The 14,469-nt window shown below is 44.1% G+C and overlaps 1 protein-coding gene across 1 annotated transcript in view; it reads right to left on the bottom strand.

Annotated features, from left to right (window-relative positions):
* Positions 1 to 13,406: 13,406 nt before the first annotated feature.
* Positions 13,407 to 14,469, bottom strand: part of CCDC88C (coiled-coil domain containing 88C) — a 476,272-nt gene continuing 475,209 nt past the window's right edge. Inside the window, exon 32 of the mRNA XM_069208171.1 lies at positions 13,407 to 13,543. Within this exon, the coding sequence (XP_069064272.1) occupies positions 13,528 to 13,543 (16 nt within the window). The 3' untranslated portion in view covers positions 13,407 to 13,527. The remainder of the gene's footprint in view (positions 13,544 to 14,469) is intronic.

Genomic DNA, 14,469 nt, shown 5'->3' with positions numbered 1-14,469 from the left:
GGGTCTCCTCTCAGCATGACGAGTGAGGTCCCTTGAACTCAGCAACTCTGTCCAAGTGACTCCCACAGTCCAGTGACTCTTCAGTCCAAGTTTGGTGGAGGTAAGTCCTTGCCTCCCCACGCTAGACTGCATTGCTGGGAACCGCGTGTTTTGCAGCTACTCCGGCTCCTGTGCACTCTTCCAGGATTTCCTTTGTGCACAGCCAAGCCTGGGTCCCCGGCACTCTAACCTGCATTGCACGGCCTCCTGAGTTGTCCTCCGGCTTCATGGGACCCTCTTGTGCAACTTCGGGTGAGCTCCGGTTCACTCCACTTCGTAGTGCCTGTTCCGGCACTTCTGCGGGTGCTTCTTGCTTCTGAGTGGGCCCTTTGTCTTGCTGGACGCCCCCTCTGTCTCCTCACGCAATTGGTGACATCCTGGTCCCTCCTGGGCCACAGCAGCATCCAAAAACCCTAACCGCGACCTTTGCAGCTAGCAAGGCTTGTTGGTGGTCTTTCTGCATGAAAATACCTCTGCACGACTCTTCACGACGTGGGACATCCATCCTCCAAAGGGGAAGTTTCTAGCCCTTGTCGTTCTTGCAGAATCCACAGCTTCTACCATCCGGTGGCAGCTTCTTTACACCCACAGCTGGCATTTCCTGGGCATCTGCCCACTCCCGACTTGATCGTGACTTTTGGACTTGGTCCCCTTGTTCCACAGGTATTCTCGTCTGGAAATCCATCGTTGTTGCATTGCTGATGTTGGTCTTTCCTGCAGAATTCCCCTATCACGACTTCTGTGCTCTTTGGGGAACTTAGGTGCACTTTGCACCCACTTTTCAGGGTCTTGGGGTGGGCTATTTTTCTAACCCTCACTGTTTTCTTACAGTCCCAGCAACCCTCTACAAGGTCACATAGGTTTGGGGTCCATTCGTGGTTCGCATTCCACTTCTAGAGTATATGGTTTGTGTTGCCCCTATCCCTATGCGCCCCCATTGCATTCTATTGTGACTATACATTGTTTGCACTGTTTTCTATTGCTATTACTGCATATTTTGGTATTGTGTACATATATATTGTGTATATTTGCTATACTCATACTGAGGGTACTCACTGAGATACTTTGGCATATTGTCATAAAAATAAAGTACCTTTATTTTTAGTATATCTGTGTATTGTGTTTTCTTATGATATTGTGCAAGTGACACTAGTGGTACTGTAGGAGCTTCACTCGTCTCCTAGTTCAGCCTAAGCTGCTCTGCTAAGCTACCTTTTCTATCAGCCTACGCTGCTAGACACCCCTCTACACTAATAAGGGATACCTGGGCCTGGTGCAAGGTGTAAGTACCTCTTGGTACCCACTACAAGCCAGTCCAGCCTCCTACACCATGTCCTAGATTTTTGGTAACTGCTTCCTAGGCACTTGTTGGTGAACCCACAGTGAGTCAGGCACATGCATAGACGAAGTGGGTACGATGTCATTGACCCAGACAACCAAGGGTGAACCACAAATGTAATATTACACCATAGTTGTGGTCAGATGACGGAGCCACAACTCTCCAGTGGCAGTGGTGGACCAGCAGACGAGGCAGCACGTGTCCACATTTTTCCAGTGATCAATTGCACAGAGGTGTCTTGTTCATGTGTGTGGTCCAGTGTTGATCCTGTATATTTTTAGGGGTGTATGTTGTCACAGTTACGTCCAGGTCTCATCATGATTCAGTGGCAGCTATTCCTGTATCTACTGAGTTTCCTTCGGAGATCAATGTGAGTAAAGTCGATGAGGACATGAAAACCTACATGGGGATGGTCCCACCCTGTCACTGAAGATGTGTTATGAGACTGTCAACAGGGCAACCTTGGTGTGCTGAGTGAGATAATGTCTCAGGTGTCATGTTCCGGCAGGTGTCATAACAACTTTTGTACACAGTTTAGCCTGTAAAGTTCCCACTGCATCTGGGAACATCATAGCCTCTGTGCTGATTATTCTCACAGCTATTCACTACGCACGGCCCATCAATATGTTGTGAGCAATGTGATTCAGTGTGTGAACTGTCAGGGTCCTAACATGTGTGGACTTTTCATGCACATTATCAGAGGTAGCTGGTTCTGCTGGAGGCACTGTACCCAATCAATGTTCCCTGTAAGGCGCGCGAGCGCACGCGCACCTTTCCTTCCCCCATCGCGCAGGCACCTTCGGCAAGCGTCACAAACAGTTAGGAGCACACCTGCCTAACATCCCAGCAAATAATCAGCCCCATTGCATCATGATAAATGTAGTTTCCTCAAAAAACGAACTCAGTTACTTTTAAATATTTCACCTCTAAATAGGTGCAGCCTTTGCTGTGCATCTCTGGACACGTGTTTCTGGGTTAATCCCTTCTTCAGCAGAGAACAAATTTTACGGGGTGCTGGAAATGCTGCCATTAATCATCCGGTTTCAATACCTCTTCACTGGCATGCCGGTGCCTGCTCCAGAGCTCGTCAGCCCAGTGGCTCAAGGGAGCCTTTTTAAAGTCACAAACAGTTAGGAGCACACCTGCCTAACATCCCAGCAAATAATCAGCCCCATTGCATCATGATAAATGTAGTTTCCTCAAAAAACGAACTCAGTTACTTTTAAATATTTCACCTCTAAATAGGTGCAGCCTTTGCTGTGCATCTCTGGACACATGTGTTTCTGGGTTAATCCCTTCTTCAGCAGAGAACAAATTTTACGGGGTGCTGGAAATGCTGCCATTAATCATCCGGTTTCAATACCTCTTCACTGGCATGCCGGTGCCTGCTCCAGAGCTCGTCAGCCCAGTGGCTCAAGGGAGCCTTTTTAAAGTCACAAACAGTTAGGAGCACACCTGCCTAACATCCCAGCAAATAATCAGCCCCATTGCATCATCATAAATGTAGTTTCCTCAAAAAACGAACTCAGTTACTTTTAAATATTTCACCTCTAAATAGGTGCAGCCTTTGCTGTGCATCTCTGGACACATGTGTTTCTGGGTTAATCCCTTCTTCAGCAGAGAACAAATTTTACGGGGTGCTGGAAATGCTGCCATTAATCATGCGGTTTCAATACCTCTTCACTGGCATGCCGGTGCCTGCTCCAGAGCTCGTCAGCCCAGTGGCTCAAGGGAGCCTTTTTAAAGTCACAAACAGTTAGGAGCACACCTGCCTAACATCCCAGCAAATAATCAGCCCCATTGCATCATGATAAATGTAGTTTCCTCAAAAAACGAACTCAGTTACTTCGGCAAGCGTGCACGTTAATAAATAAGCCTTTTAGAGCGATATACGTGCTCCCCTAAGGCAGATAATGCTCATATTTGAATCTGGATTGAAGTGAATGAAAACAGCGTTTAAAGGCCCCGGGGAGTGTTTTAAACATCATTTGGCGTACTTTAGCATACAAGTGAGCAAGTGATATTTATGTTGAAAATTAATGGTTAATGAGCTAGGAAATGCTTCAGAACGGTAGGAAATGTGCTGTTATCAACTTTCCCATTATTGTCATACTTCATAGTTGTTTATATGCATTATCACTTTCTCAGCTCAAATAAGCCTTTTAGAGCAATAGTCGTGCTCTCCTATTGCAGAAAATGCTCATATTTGAATCTGGATTGAAGTCAATGAAAACAGCGTTTAAAGGCTGCGGGCAATGTTCCTCTGTTTTCTCTAACTGGGGTGTAGGTGGCACTTAACAGGTCATGTTGTTGGCGTGTGCAACCAGGTCACAAAACTGTCTTGATGCCCTATTGCATGGAGCAATGATATCCCTTTTTTGCTTTAGTGGTATGGAGAGGCTAATGCCAAAGATCTTGGCTAGTTATGCGCTGCGCGCGCGTGAATGGTCAATTTCTTGGCGCACGTATCCTTGGCTGCAGCGCACAGAGACCGCACACTGCCGCACACAGTGGAAAAAAATTAGAGGGAACATTGTACCCAATCCCTGCATACGGCCCTGGTACACTGTCACACTTTGTCGTTCATGCATCCATGAGACCCAGACAAGGAATGGGCCATGATTTTGGTGTTCAAAGACAATTTAACAAATATGGTACAATTAAAAGGCAGATGATGCTGTACAATGTATTTGGGTATGCATTGATAAAGCACATGACAAAATACCCTCTGAGGAATGTGAGGTTTGGTAAAGCAAGTGTGGTACATATGTAGCCACAAGGAATCTTTAGGGTAATGCACAGACAGGTGCCAGTCAGGCTGACAGGATGCAGGGTATATCTGGATCCAGCAATTTCACAAATTACATAATCAGTGTTCTGACTAAGACTGGTTGGAGGAAGAACAAGACAATTGACATGGAAAACTGTGTATGTCCTGTGTTTTTGAAGGTGACACATGAACCCAAGGGCTGTGTTACACGGCTTAATTACCAGCAATACATAACGGTGTGTTTGACAAAATGGCAACTTCTATGCTGTTCCAGGCATCAGCAGGGGCAGTGCATGTTCAAATGGGTGGTGTGCATGGAGATCACAGGTGTGTGCTGCATCTGTTTCTCACAAGTCATGTATGTGAGTATTGAATTCAAATGGCCAACAGTACCTTTCACATGGGAAGCAATCTACAGGTGATAACAGGGCTTAGAAACCACAAGCCAGTGTATTAATTGACCTGACGTCCATGCAGTCAGATGTACTATGACAATGGAATAGCATAGGAAAGGGTGTAGCACACAGGATTACTATTGTTTGTCTGTGTGTGTGGAGGAGGGAATATCAGGGTACACATATTACTATTCCAGGGACCTCTTCAGACATGTGGGTTGTGACTAGGAGCATGGGTGTGTCAGGTGAATGGGCTGACATGTACATGGAATGTCATGTGCGCAATGCTAGTCATAGGTGTGGCACTTGTGCTGTCTATGTTCTGCTTATATGGAACTCTAGTCACAGATAGTCCTTGCAAAGATCGGATGCAGTTGAACTTACTGCTGTCAAGGGTCTGGTCAGGCATTCCTGTTACCAATGCAATAGCATATCCACTGCCTCATGTATGAGGCTTGTTTTCCCCTTTTTGAGTGATGGTGTCTTAGTTGTGTGCCATATGCTGTGATGAACCATGTTTCCAACATGTATGTGTGAGATAGGTGTGGTCCTCTGCTATTGCCCTTCAAAGGTGAAATGTACAGGATATATGTAATTTACAGTGTTTGTGTATGTGACTGATATACGATATGCATCACAATTGCTCTGGAATTTTCTGTCATGATCGGTATATCAGCTATGCTCTATGAGGCTACACTCTTATTCTGATAGTTAGAGATAAAGGTGAGCAAAAAGGATTAGCCAGACCATGATATGGTGATTATTATCGGTGTCTATGTACATTAGTTAATACAGTGGTGATGGTGATTATTTTTTAAAGAAATTGTTCACAATATGTTGGCGCCTACGCACTCCAGCAGCCGTGTTTTGTTGTTCCCCCTCATGTTGCAGGCCACCATCCTCCTCTTCAGGCATGTGTGGCTCTGGTTCCAAGAGGGGAATGTTCCTTCTTATGCAAATGTTGTGCAGGATGGCACATGTTAGAATGATCTTACAGACCATTTCAGGGGAATATAAGAGGCTACCACCAGTGATGTCGAGGCACCTGAATCTCGACTTGAGGCTGCCGAAGGTCCTCTCGACTATGCTGCGTGTCCTCCTATGTGCGTCATTGCAGGCACGCTCTGCTGCAGTGCTCGAGTTGCCAAATGGTGTCATTATCCATGGCTGGATCCCATACCCCTGATCAGCTGCAAGAGAAAATGATTGGGATCATGTTGATGTAGCTTGCCCCATTAATATCACCTTGCACGGCAGTAGTGGTCTTGTGCTGTCTGTGACTCTTTTGTGTTATTGTGTTGATTCCTAGGCTTCTAGGATGTACCATCGGCATTGTGTTGTTTCCTTGGCAGAACGAGTGTTTGGCTGCTAACCGGTTGTCAGCAGTATGTTTTGGGATTTGCAGTACAGTGTGCACTCCCTAGCATTGTGACTTGTGATACAGGTGTCCCTGTGTCTTCACTGGGGGTGAGATGATAGTTCCATACACAGATTCATTTTGACAGTGTTGTTAACACATTCACATCTATGTACCCTGGACATCCCATACCTTTAGACTTATGCAATGGATTAATTTAAATATAATTGAGACACTTACATTTTGCAAGGTGACAATTAGACAAACCACTCCAAACGTTGTGATCATTGACGTCTTAACATTAGACTGTACACTAATTTCAGATGTGTGACAGGTTCAATGCTGACCTATGAAACATGGCTAGCGATGTTACGACCTCAGTGTGTTCCTGTTGACATGTTGCTGTTGTGGTGTATGTGTTGTGTGTCCTAGAGGGTTGCTGTGCAGTGTGTATATAAGTAGGTTTCTGTACTTACCAACAAGCAGTCCATTGCCATACCGTCCATCCTGGAAGTGTTGATTGATGGTACAGTGATGGAAGATGAATGAGTCATGTACACTCCCAGGATATTTTGCCACGATGTTGGTGATCAATCCTTGGTGATCGACAATGGCCTGCCCGTTGATGGAATGTGTGTGCTTCCTGTTTCGATAGAGGTGTTCAGTTGCAGCATGTGACACAAGGCGTACACGTGTGCAGTCGATTGCACCAAGGACGTGTGGGAAGCCACTAATGAGGTCAAACCCCTGTTTTTTTCCTGCTGCTTATGCAGTGTGTTAGGGAAGCGGATGTGGCGGGGTGTGAGTCCAATGATGGCATCCAGTACTTTGGGCAAAAAGGCAGAAAATGATGGCTGTGATATTCTGGCAACCAGGGCACCAGTTGTTTGAAAAGAGCCACTTGCCAGCATGTGAAGTACAGCTAGCAGCTTGGTTTCTGTTGGGATGGTGCAAGCAAGGTCAGCAAGGTGGGTGCCAACTGTGGCTCAATGTTTCGCAGCAGCTGCTGAATCACCTGCCAGTTCAACCTGCACCTCTGGATGATGTCATGTTCCCTGAGGCCATGACGGGTTGTTCTGGTGTGGAATATACTCTCCTGCCTTCTGCGCTGCCTTTGGGGTCCCTGCTGGTGTTGTGGTAGCTGCTGTTGTTGTTGTTGCTGGGCTCTGCATCTGGGTGCACACTGGATGAGAAGCACCTCCATGTCTCCCTTTTGCTGCTCTGCTGTTGCTTCTGTGTGTTCTGATTAAATACAGGCGTGTTTGCCCCATTTTAACGCCTGTCCTGACCCAGGCGTTAATTTTTGCTGCAAATCGGGCTGTACGTCATTTTCCAGCTCCGCCTCCCGGCCGTGCGGAATTTTTGCCCGAAAGCATAAATACGAAGCACGGGCATTTAAGTCATTTTTTGGACGGGAACGCCTACCTTGCATATGATTAACGCAAGGCAGGTTGCCGCATCCAAAAAATGACGCACACGGCGGGATTTTGACGTCCGCGGGCTCGGGCGTCAAAGTTTAAATATGGGGCAAGGTTTGCGCTGAATGTGCGTCAAATTTTTGACACACATTCGGCGCAGAAAGGGTATAAATATGCCCCTCAGTCTTTGATAGCCTAAGATTTTGGTGTTGATGTCTGTCTTTATTTGCTCTACAAGATAGCGCCATCTGCTGGCTACTGAATACACAAACATTTTCTATTCCATTGTCTAACATGCTCCCCACCACATACATCTATTCCCAGTAAAGTATTATTTAAAAGTTTTTAGTCCGCATTATCCAGAACTACTTGTGGAGGGATGACATATTTATTTGTCAGTATACTTGCTTTCAACACCTGTCCGATTCTCTGCATTGTTGAACTCTGCAATATAAACTGGTTTGTTTGTCTGTTTACATGTGGTTGGCCTTGTACATTCCTGCTAGACTTGTTCTAGCGTCTGCCATGGTACTGGTCTTGACACTCACCCCAAATCCATGTATCACAGGCGTCACCAGACAGATCACCATGCCTATAGAAGGGGTCGGGCGCATGTACACTGAGGCCAGTGACAACTGGCATAACTATGGCGCATATTTACAAGCCCCTAGCAACAATTTGCGCTGCTCTATTGTCAGTTTTTTTATGTTAAGGCGGTGTTAAGGAGGTCTTTTTCCCATGCCGTATTTACAAAGTGGCGCAATGCTTTGCGCCACTTTGTAAACCCTTTCACCACATTATGCCTGTGCCAGGTATAATGTATGCAAGGGGGTGCGTTCCGATGCAGGGAGGCCTGAAAAAATAGAGCAGTGAAATTTACATTTCTTTGTGCCATTTTTAACTCCTGCTAAGAGCAGGTGTTAAAATGACGCACCAATTTTAATTAATGTGCCTCCCTGTGCTTTACTGCACTAGCATAAAAAATGCTGGTGCAGCAAAGCACCACAAAAGCGACAAAAATTCTGATGCTGTGGTGGTAACGACCGCCATGGCTCGCCGGGTTGTAAATACAGTGTAACCATGGTGTCATTAGGTGGGGTAGGGGCGACGCAAAAAAATTGGCGCACCGGTCTCGATGTGCCACTTTCTTGTAAATATGCCCCTATGTGTCTGTGTGCGTTATTACCTTAGCATGTGGGCCCAGGGCCCACGACATTACAACACGCAGCTGGAGATTAAGGTAGTTCTGTAATACTTTTCTGCACTACTAACTGGAGCTTGGCCTCTGTGTTCACGTCGGGGTTGTGGGGTTTGATTCGGTCTTATTGTTCAAAGACAATATTTGGTGTAAACTGTTAGCTTACATGTGTTACTTACATTGCTAGAAAGCCACAAAACTCTGGTACCGAGCACTCCATAAAAACACAAGAGTGAAATCAGTACAATATGATCTATAAAATAATTGTGTTATATTTGTTTATTAACAGACAGCAATAAAGCAGGCTGATATCTGGTGATAATATGCTACAGAAGGGCAACGAATGGAAGACAATATGAAAATGAAGGGATTGGGAACAGCGCATAGCCGGCTCACTTGGTGGTGTTATGCCTCAGATATCACTTGCAAACACAGAATATGGGTTGAACATCAATTTAGCGAAAAAAACATATATATTCTCCAAGCCCTCTTCTCACTGGGTATGGGTGGCTGTGAGCCTCCATCAGACCCAGTCCAGTCCAGTGTGGTCTTCGCAATGCAGCCTGCAGGTACCCAACAACTTTTCCTAAAAGTTGTGGATACGGACTGCATGCGTTGTGTTGTAAACTGTCTTCCTAAAGTCAACGTAGTTGCAGATTGCCACCTAGTGTTGGTTTTGAGAAGGCACTTTGATAGGCGGATATATAGAACACAATATTTGCTAGCGAGACCCACAGCAGAGATCCCCAAATTTCAACTCCTTGTCATCAATATGTTTTCCATTTTTTCTTATTTAGGTTATATAATGCAAACACTAGACCCAGGGAACAACGGGCCAAGTACATAGCAAAAAAGATAATAGAGATCTTATAGAATGTATTGTATATTAAATACATGTTCATTGTACTTAATGCATTTTATAAGTTAGGTATTTGGCACCTCACTCCATTGCACATTCGATTTTTGGACCCTTAATAATTTTGACCCTCCTTTGACCTTGTGCACAAAGCTAGGAGGGAAATATATTTTGGAAGCTATTTAAGAGTTTGTCAAATTTGGTGCAAATCAGTCAAATAGTTGAAAACTTTTAAGGCAATCCCGAACTCGCTTTTTACTTGCTCACTAAAGCAGATTTCCAACCGGAGATGTTCCTGTTCTCATAACTCTGAAACCTCTGAACTGATGTTCAACCAATGTTATGGTATCATGGCCCTTCCGTGCATTTTCTTTGTTTGGTAAAAACGTTGCCAGTCGTGTTGTCGCTTTATGGCAATATACAAGGGCCCAGTCTGCGTGCCATGATATTGGTATATTGCTACAAGTTCACAAACAATGGACCAGGCATGAACAGAAATGTGTGCATTTGCAGTAAGATAAAGGATGCTGTATGTTCGTGAACAATATGAATTAGTGCCGGTTAGACAAATCAAGCACCGTTGTGAGCGTTACATGTCCCAGACACAAACACGCCAGACTGCATACACTCACACGTTCCAGATTACCAGCTTCAAACACTCTTAGCTATAAACACACAATCCCAGGTGAACTTTAAATACACTTTGCATCCTGTCAAGATCAAAATCCGTGCCAGCTACACACACTGCTAAATATACACTCACAGAGCTGACTACATACACACTGAAACAAAGGCTTCCTGCACACGTAGCCCACATTCCTGATTACACACGGACCAATATTAAGCGTCTATGCGCACACAGTAATGATTACACACTCTTGACTACACACACACACTTTTCTGTTTGCACCCCCGACAAGTTTGAGAACAGTGCAACCTACGAAACACCACGCACACACTCTCCTGATTAGAGACTCAAAACTACATATACACACCCTTACAGTTCTAATACACTCAACCCCTCCTTATTTGACGAACGCCCTAATTTAACACCCCCCTCCCCCCTCCATTATACAGCTCCCACACTCCATCCCGGTACACTCTCACAATTCACCTTTATTCACAATTTAATCTAAAGTTGGTTAGCTAATGTTTGTGAACGTTGAAAATCCCCCCCCAAAAAAACCTGATGCATGCATACAAACAATTCCAAAGGGATCCAAAACTTCCAAAGATCCAAAGACATTATTTACAGGACACTTTAAAAATACAACCAATTCGAAAGCATTTTTCACATTTAGAAAATGAATCGGTCCTATTTAAACTTACTGACTGAGTGAATTGAACTACTTTTCACTCTCTCTTACCAACTTTCCAAAAGTGTGCACAACAACATTTTGAAAACTTCTTCTGACCTGTTAGATAATTACAGCCTGTTCATTTAATGTAAGTTACTGTCAATCTAATGTTTCCTCTACTACTATAATTAGGAAGTAAATTACATACTGATACACAGTAAACTAGAAGTACAAAACACACTCAAACCATTGCACTCCACATTTACAACACAGTATGTACATAAACACATTACCACATACATATAATTCCACTCCTTTCTCTGCACCTGAAATAACCCCCCCCTCGATATTGCATAGCCGCCCAAATAAGGGGGAGAGAGTGGCCCACACTCCTTTGTCGTGTCAGCAGTGGACATCCTGAATGCTTGCCCTGAAACTGTATTCTGTCACATGTTTCAGTTAGTACAACAAAACTCACCAAGAAATGTTTGTTTATCTAATTTTATTAACTTATTTGTGTGGCTGTTCATCAGGAGTGCCAAATAAAGATTCATTAAAAAGTTACAATTGTCACCGCATGGGTACAGTTTTCTTACAGCATGGCTTTATATACACTAAGGTTCTGAGGCAGGGGGATTTTGTTATTTCATATTGCATGGATTAAAAGAACTTGAATATGAGGTTAAGAAATTTGGTCCTCAGAGGACATTAGCAGATTCATGCTTATTGAACAATTACATTGCCACACATTTTCATGTAAAAATGATTTTAAATTGCATTTAGATGTAATAACCACAGGACAGAAGATCAACATTTCACACCTTACATAATGGTTAAACAAATTTCACCTGCAAACACGGAGCAATAGTCCCAGATTACCAATCATCACCAACTGAGGCACATACAAGATCATCCTTTGCGACCAGATACCTATTTATCAATCAAGTGGACCGCCATTCTTCTGCAGTGAAGAAAGGCATTTGCTGAACGTTGGTGGCAGAAAAAACAACTCTAGGATCCATCCTGCAAGTAGGCTGCTCTCGTATTGTCCCATGTCAGAAATGAGCAGTTCTTTTATTGTTTTATATGTTTCTGGTACCTCTGGTTTTGATTCTCCCACCAGAATTGCAGGAAGAACAAAAACAAAAAACAAGGCTAGATGAGCTGGACAGGGGACAATTTAGGATGTCTGACCTAGTGTTCCCTTGGACCCGCTTTCTATAACAGAGCAGACCTTCGTCATCTTTCAGTAACCAATCAGGATTCAGTTAAGCGTGCATGCCTTTGGACCCACATAATACACATGGAACGATTTCTGCCAAGATATGGTGCCATTATTGTCTTGTCGAAATGAGACTCAATCAGGTAATAGGAAACAAAAAAAGGAACAATATCAATGCCTTCCGTCTAAGTAAGATTGCAGTTTTTATGGACTGTTTGAGATTCCTTCCTGGCAGACTTTCACCACACTGGTCGAGCACGGACTACTGTTTCTGCAAGTGCCTGCGCAATTCACTTTAACTGACCAGTTATTTACCTACACAAGCTGCACACTGATCTTTGCAATTAAGCTCCACTTTTCCTGTTTTTTTTTTTTTACTTTGAGGAACGTTGTGAAACTTTCCCTAACACAGCTTCCTGGAGCAAGCCCAGTGACTGCATTAAAGGTATCCCTTTATTTTAGCTTTATCAGACTAATGAGTCATAATCCACACACCCGCTCAGACAGCTGCTTAAAGTAAACAGATTGTTTGCAAACTAAATATACTGCAGTCAATACACAAAAAAGACTGTTTCTTTCCATGTCTCCATTTGCGTAACCCAATAGTGAGCAATGCTGTGAGCTAGACCCCAATAACTGAATCTTCACTCTTCTTTTTGTTTATAAAGTGCATTCTTGCAAAACACGCTTCAAAAACACAGACAGGAAACAAGAACAACATACATACAATTAGAAGAAACTTAGGGAAAACTGGTTTTAGGGCATTCTGCTTGATAGGCAAAGAGTAGCACAGGCTACTTTGAAATTACCCATTAGCAGGAACTAATGTACTAACAATCCTGAAGAGGAGCTAGTTCAGTAGCATCCATGTGGAGAATCCAATGGACCAGCATCCGGAAAGAAAGGGCAAGGTACCAAAATTCAGGAAGCAAGATCATTTTAACGACGTCCATCAATAGAGGCCAATTTGCCAGAATCCAGCAAGAGAGGCCAATTTATCATTGTCCAGTAACAGCAACCACTATAACAGCTCAGAGAAGGAGGGACCAATACACCAGTTTAGAAAACAAGGATTCAATTTATCAGCAGCCTGGAAGAGAGGCCAATTTACCACTCTACGGGAAACTGGACCAATTTAGCAGCATCCAGGAAGTGTAGTGTCCTAAATACAAGAGAGTGCTTCCAACTACTGCCATGCTTAGCTTAGGGATACTGGGCCCACTCACTTCCAGAAGGTTCCAACAGTCAGTTATTGAGAGTGGAGTATAGTGCTGTGTGACATCTTGAGGCACTTCCTAGGTGAGGCGAGTGGGTGTCACAAAGGCTAAAGAGGTGCCTTACTACTTTCTTTCAGGTGGTCAGAGCAGATGTCAGCAGGTCTAATGCACCACAGTCTGGCTCACTTAAAGGCTATTCAAGGTGAAGTGGCATCCATGCCTTCATCAATCGTGCTCATGAAGATACTGTATAGGTTCTTAATAATGAAGTAGAGGGAGTGCTTCCCCCCCCCCCCCCAGAGCAGCCTCCTTTACTGAGGAGTTTAGAGATAAATATTCAGGAGGCCAAGTGCTGATGTGCAATTTCAATGCTTTTTCTGCCACATAAGGGACATCGGTCATCGCCAGTGATAAAACTTCAACTCCAACGATGCCTGTCAAGATAAGAAAATAAAATATGCTGAGTTGTACACATTTATAATTATAACAATACATTCTGAAAATGCTGAGGTTAGGATATCTCTACGTAAGCAACTATGAGAGTAGTCATTTGGACAATTATAGACATAGTGCCTTCAGTAATAGGTCCTACAGTTGTGTACAACCAGGGCCGGCTTTAGAGCTGGTGGCGCTTGGAGCGACAATCTTTTTTGGTGTTCCCCCCTCCCAATGACCTCCTCCTTGGATTCCCTCACTACCGCCCAGCAAAAGTGCCCCCCATCTCTCCATAGTTCCTCTCTCACATACATTTCATTTGTTTTGAAGCACTGGTAAAGGCTGGCTTTACTAATCCATTCAGCTATCCACATAAAATACAGATTTGTTTCTGGCAGCAGGTGTTAGAACCCTCTAAGCTTATGGTGAGTAAAAACTGCCACTGGACAAAACTTCTCTCTTCCTTTCTAGCAGAAACATTAATCACTAGAGTTATCTTGACATTTGTATTGCTTCCTGAAAGCTGGACGCACAAGGAACTCTGCAGCAGGTGTTTTTAAATGTAAATTATTGCTAAACAAACCCCCCTCTTACACCCTGAGGCCAGCGCCCCCTCTTCAGGTCAGCGCTCAATGCAGCCAAGGCGCCCTAAAGCCAGCCCTGTGTACAATTGTCGACACTTGTGGTGTATTAATTACAGTATCAGGTTTGATGGACTGTGGGATATTAATGACATAATTATAAGACTACCATTCAGGGTATGACTAAGTATTAAAAGGTGGAGAGGTACTTTGTTTCGGGTTGTAGGAAGATGGGTATTGCCGGTGAAAGCGCTCCTCACCACAGCTTCTCACCTCAGTAATCAAATCAATCAATCAATCAAGATTTATAAAGCGCGGCTAATCACCCAATAGGGTAACCTAGC

The sequence above is a fragment of the Pleurodeles waltl genome, chromosome 9 (genome assembly GCF_031143425.1).
Source record: "Pleurodeles waltl isolate 20211129_DDA chromosome 9, aPleWal1.hap1.20221129, whole genome shotgun sequence".
In the NCBI taxonomy this organism is placed as follows: Eukaryota; Metazoa; Chordata; class Amphibia; order Caudata; family Salamandridae; genus Pleurodeles; species Pleurodeles waltl.
The sequence above is the reverse complement of the archived record's forward strand: the minus strand, read 5'-3'. Positions and strand labels throughout refer to the sequence as shown.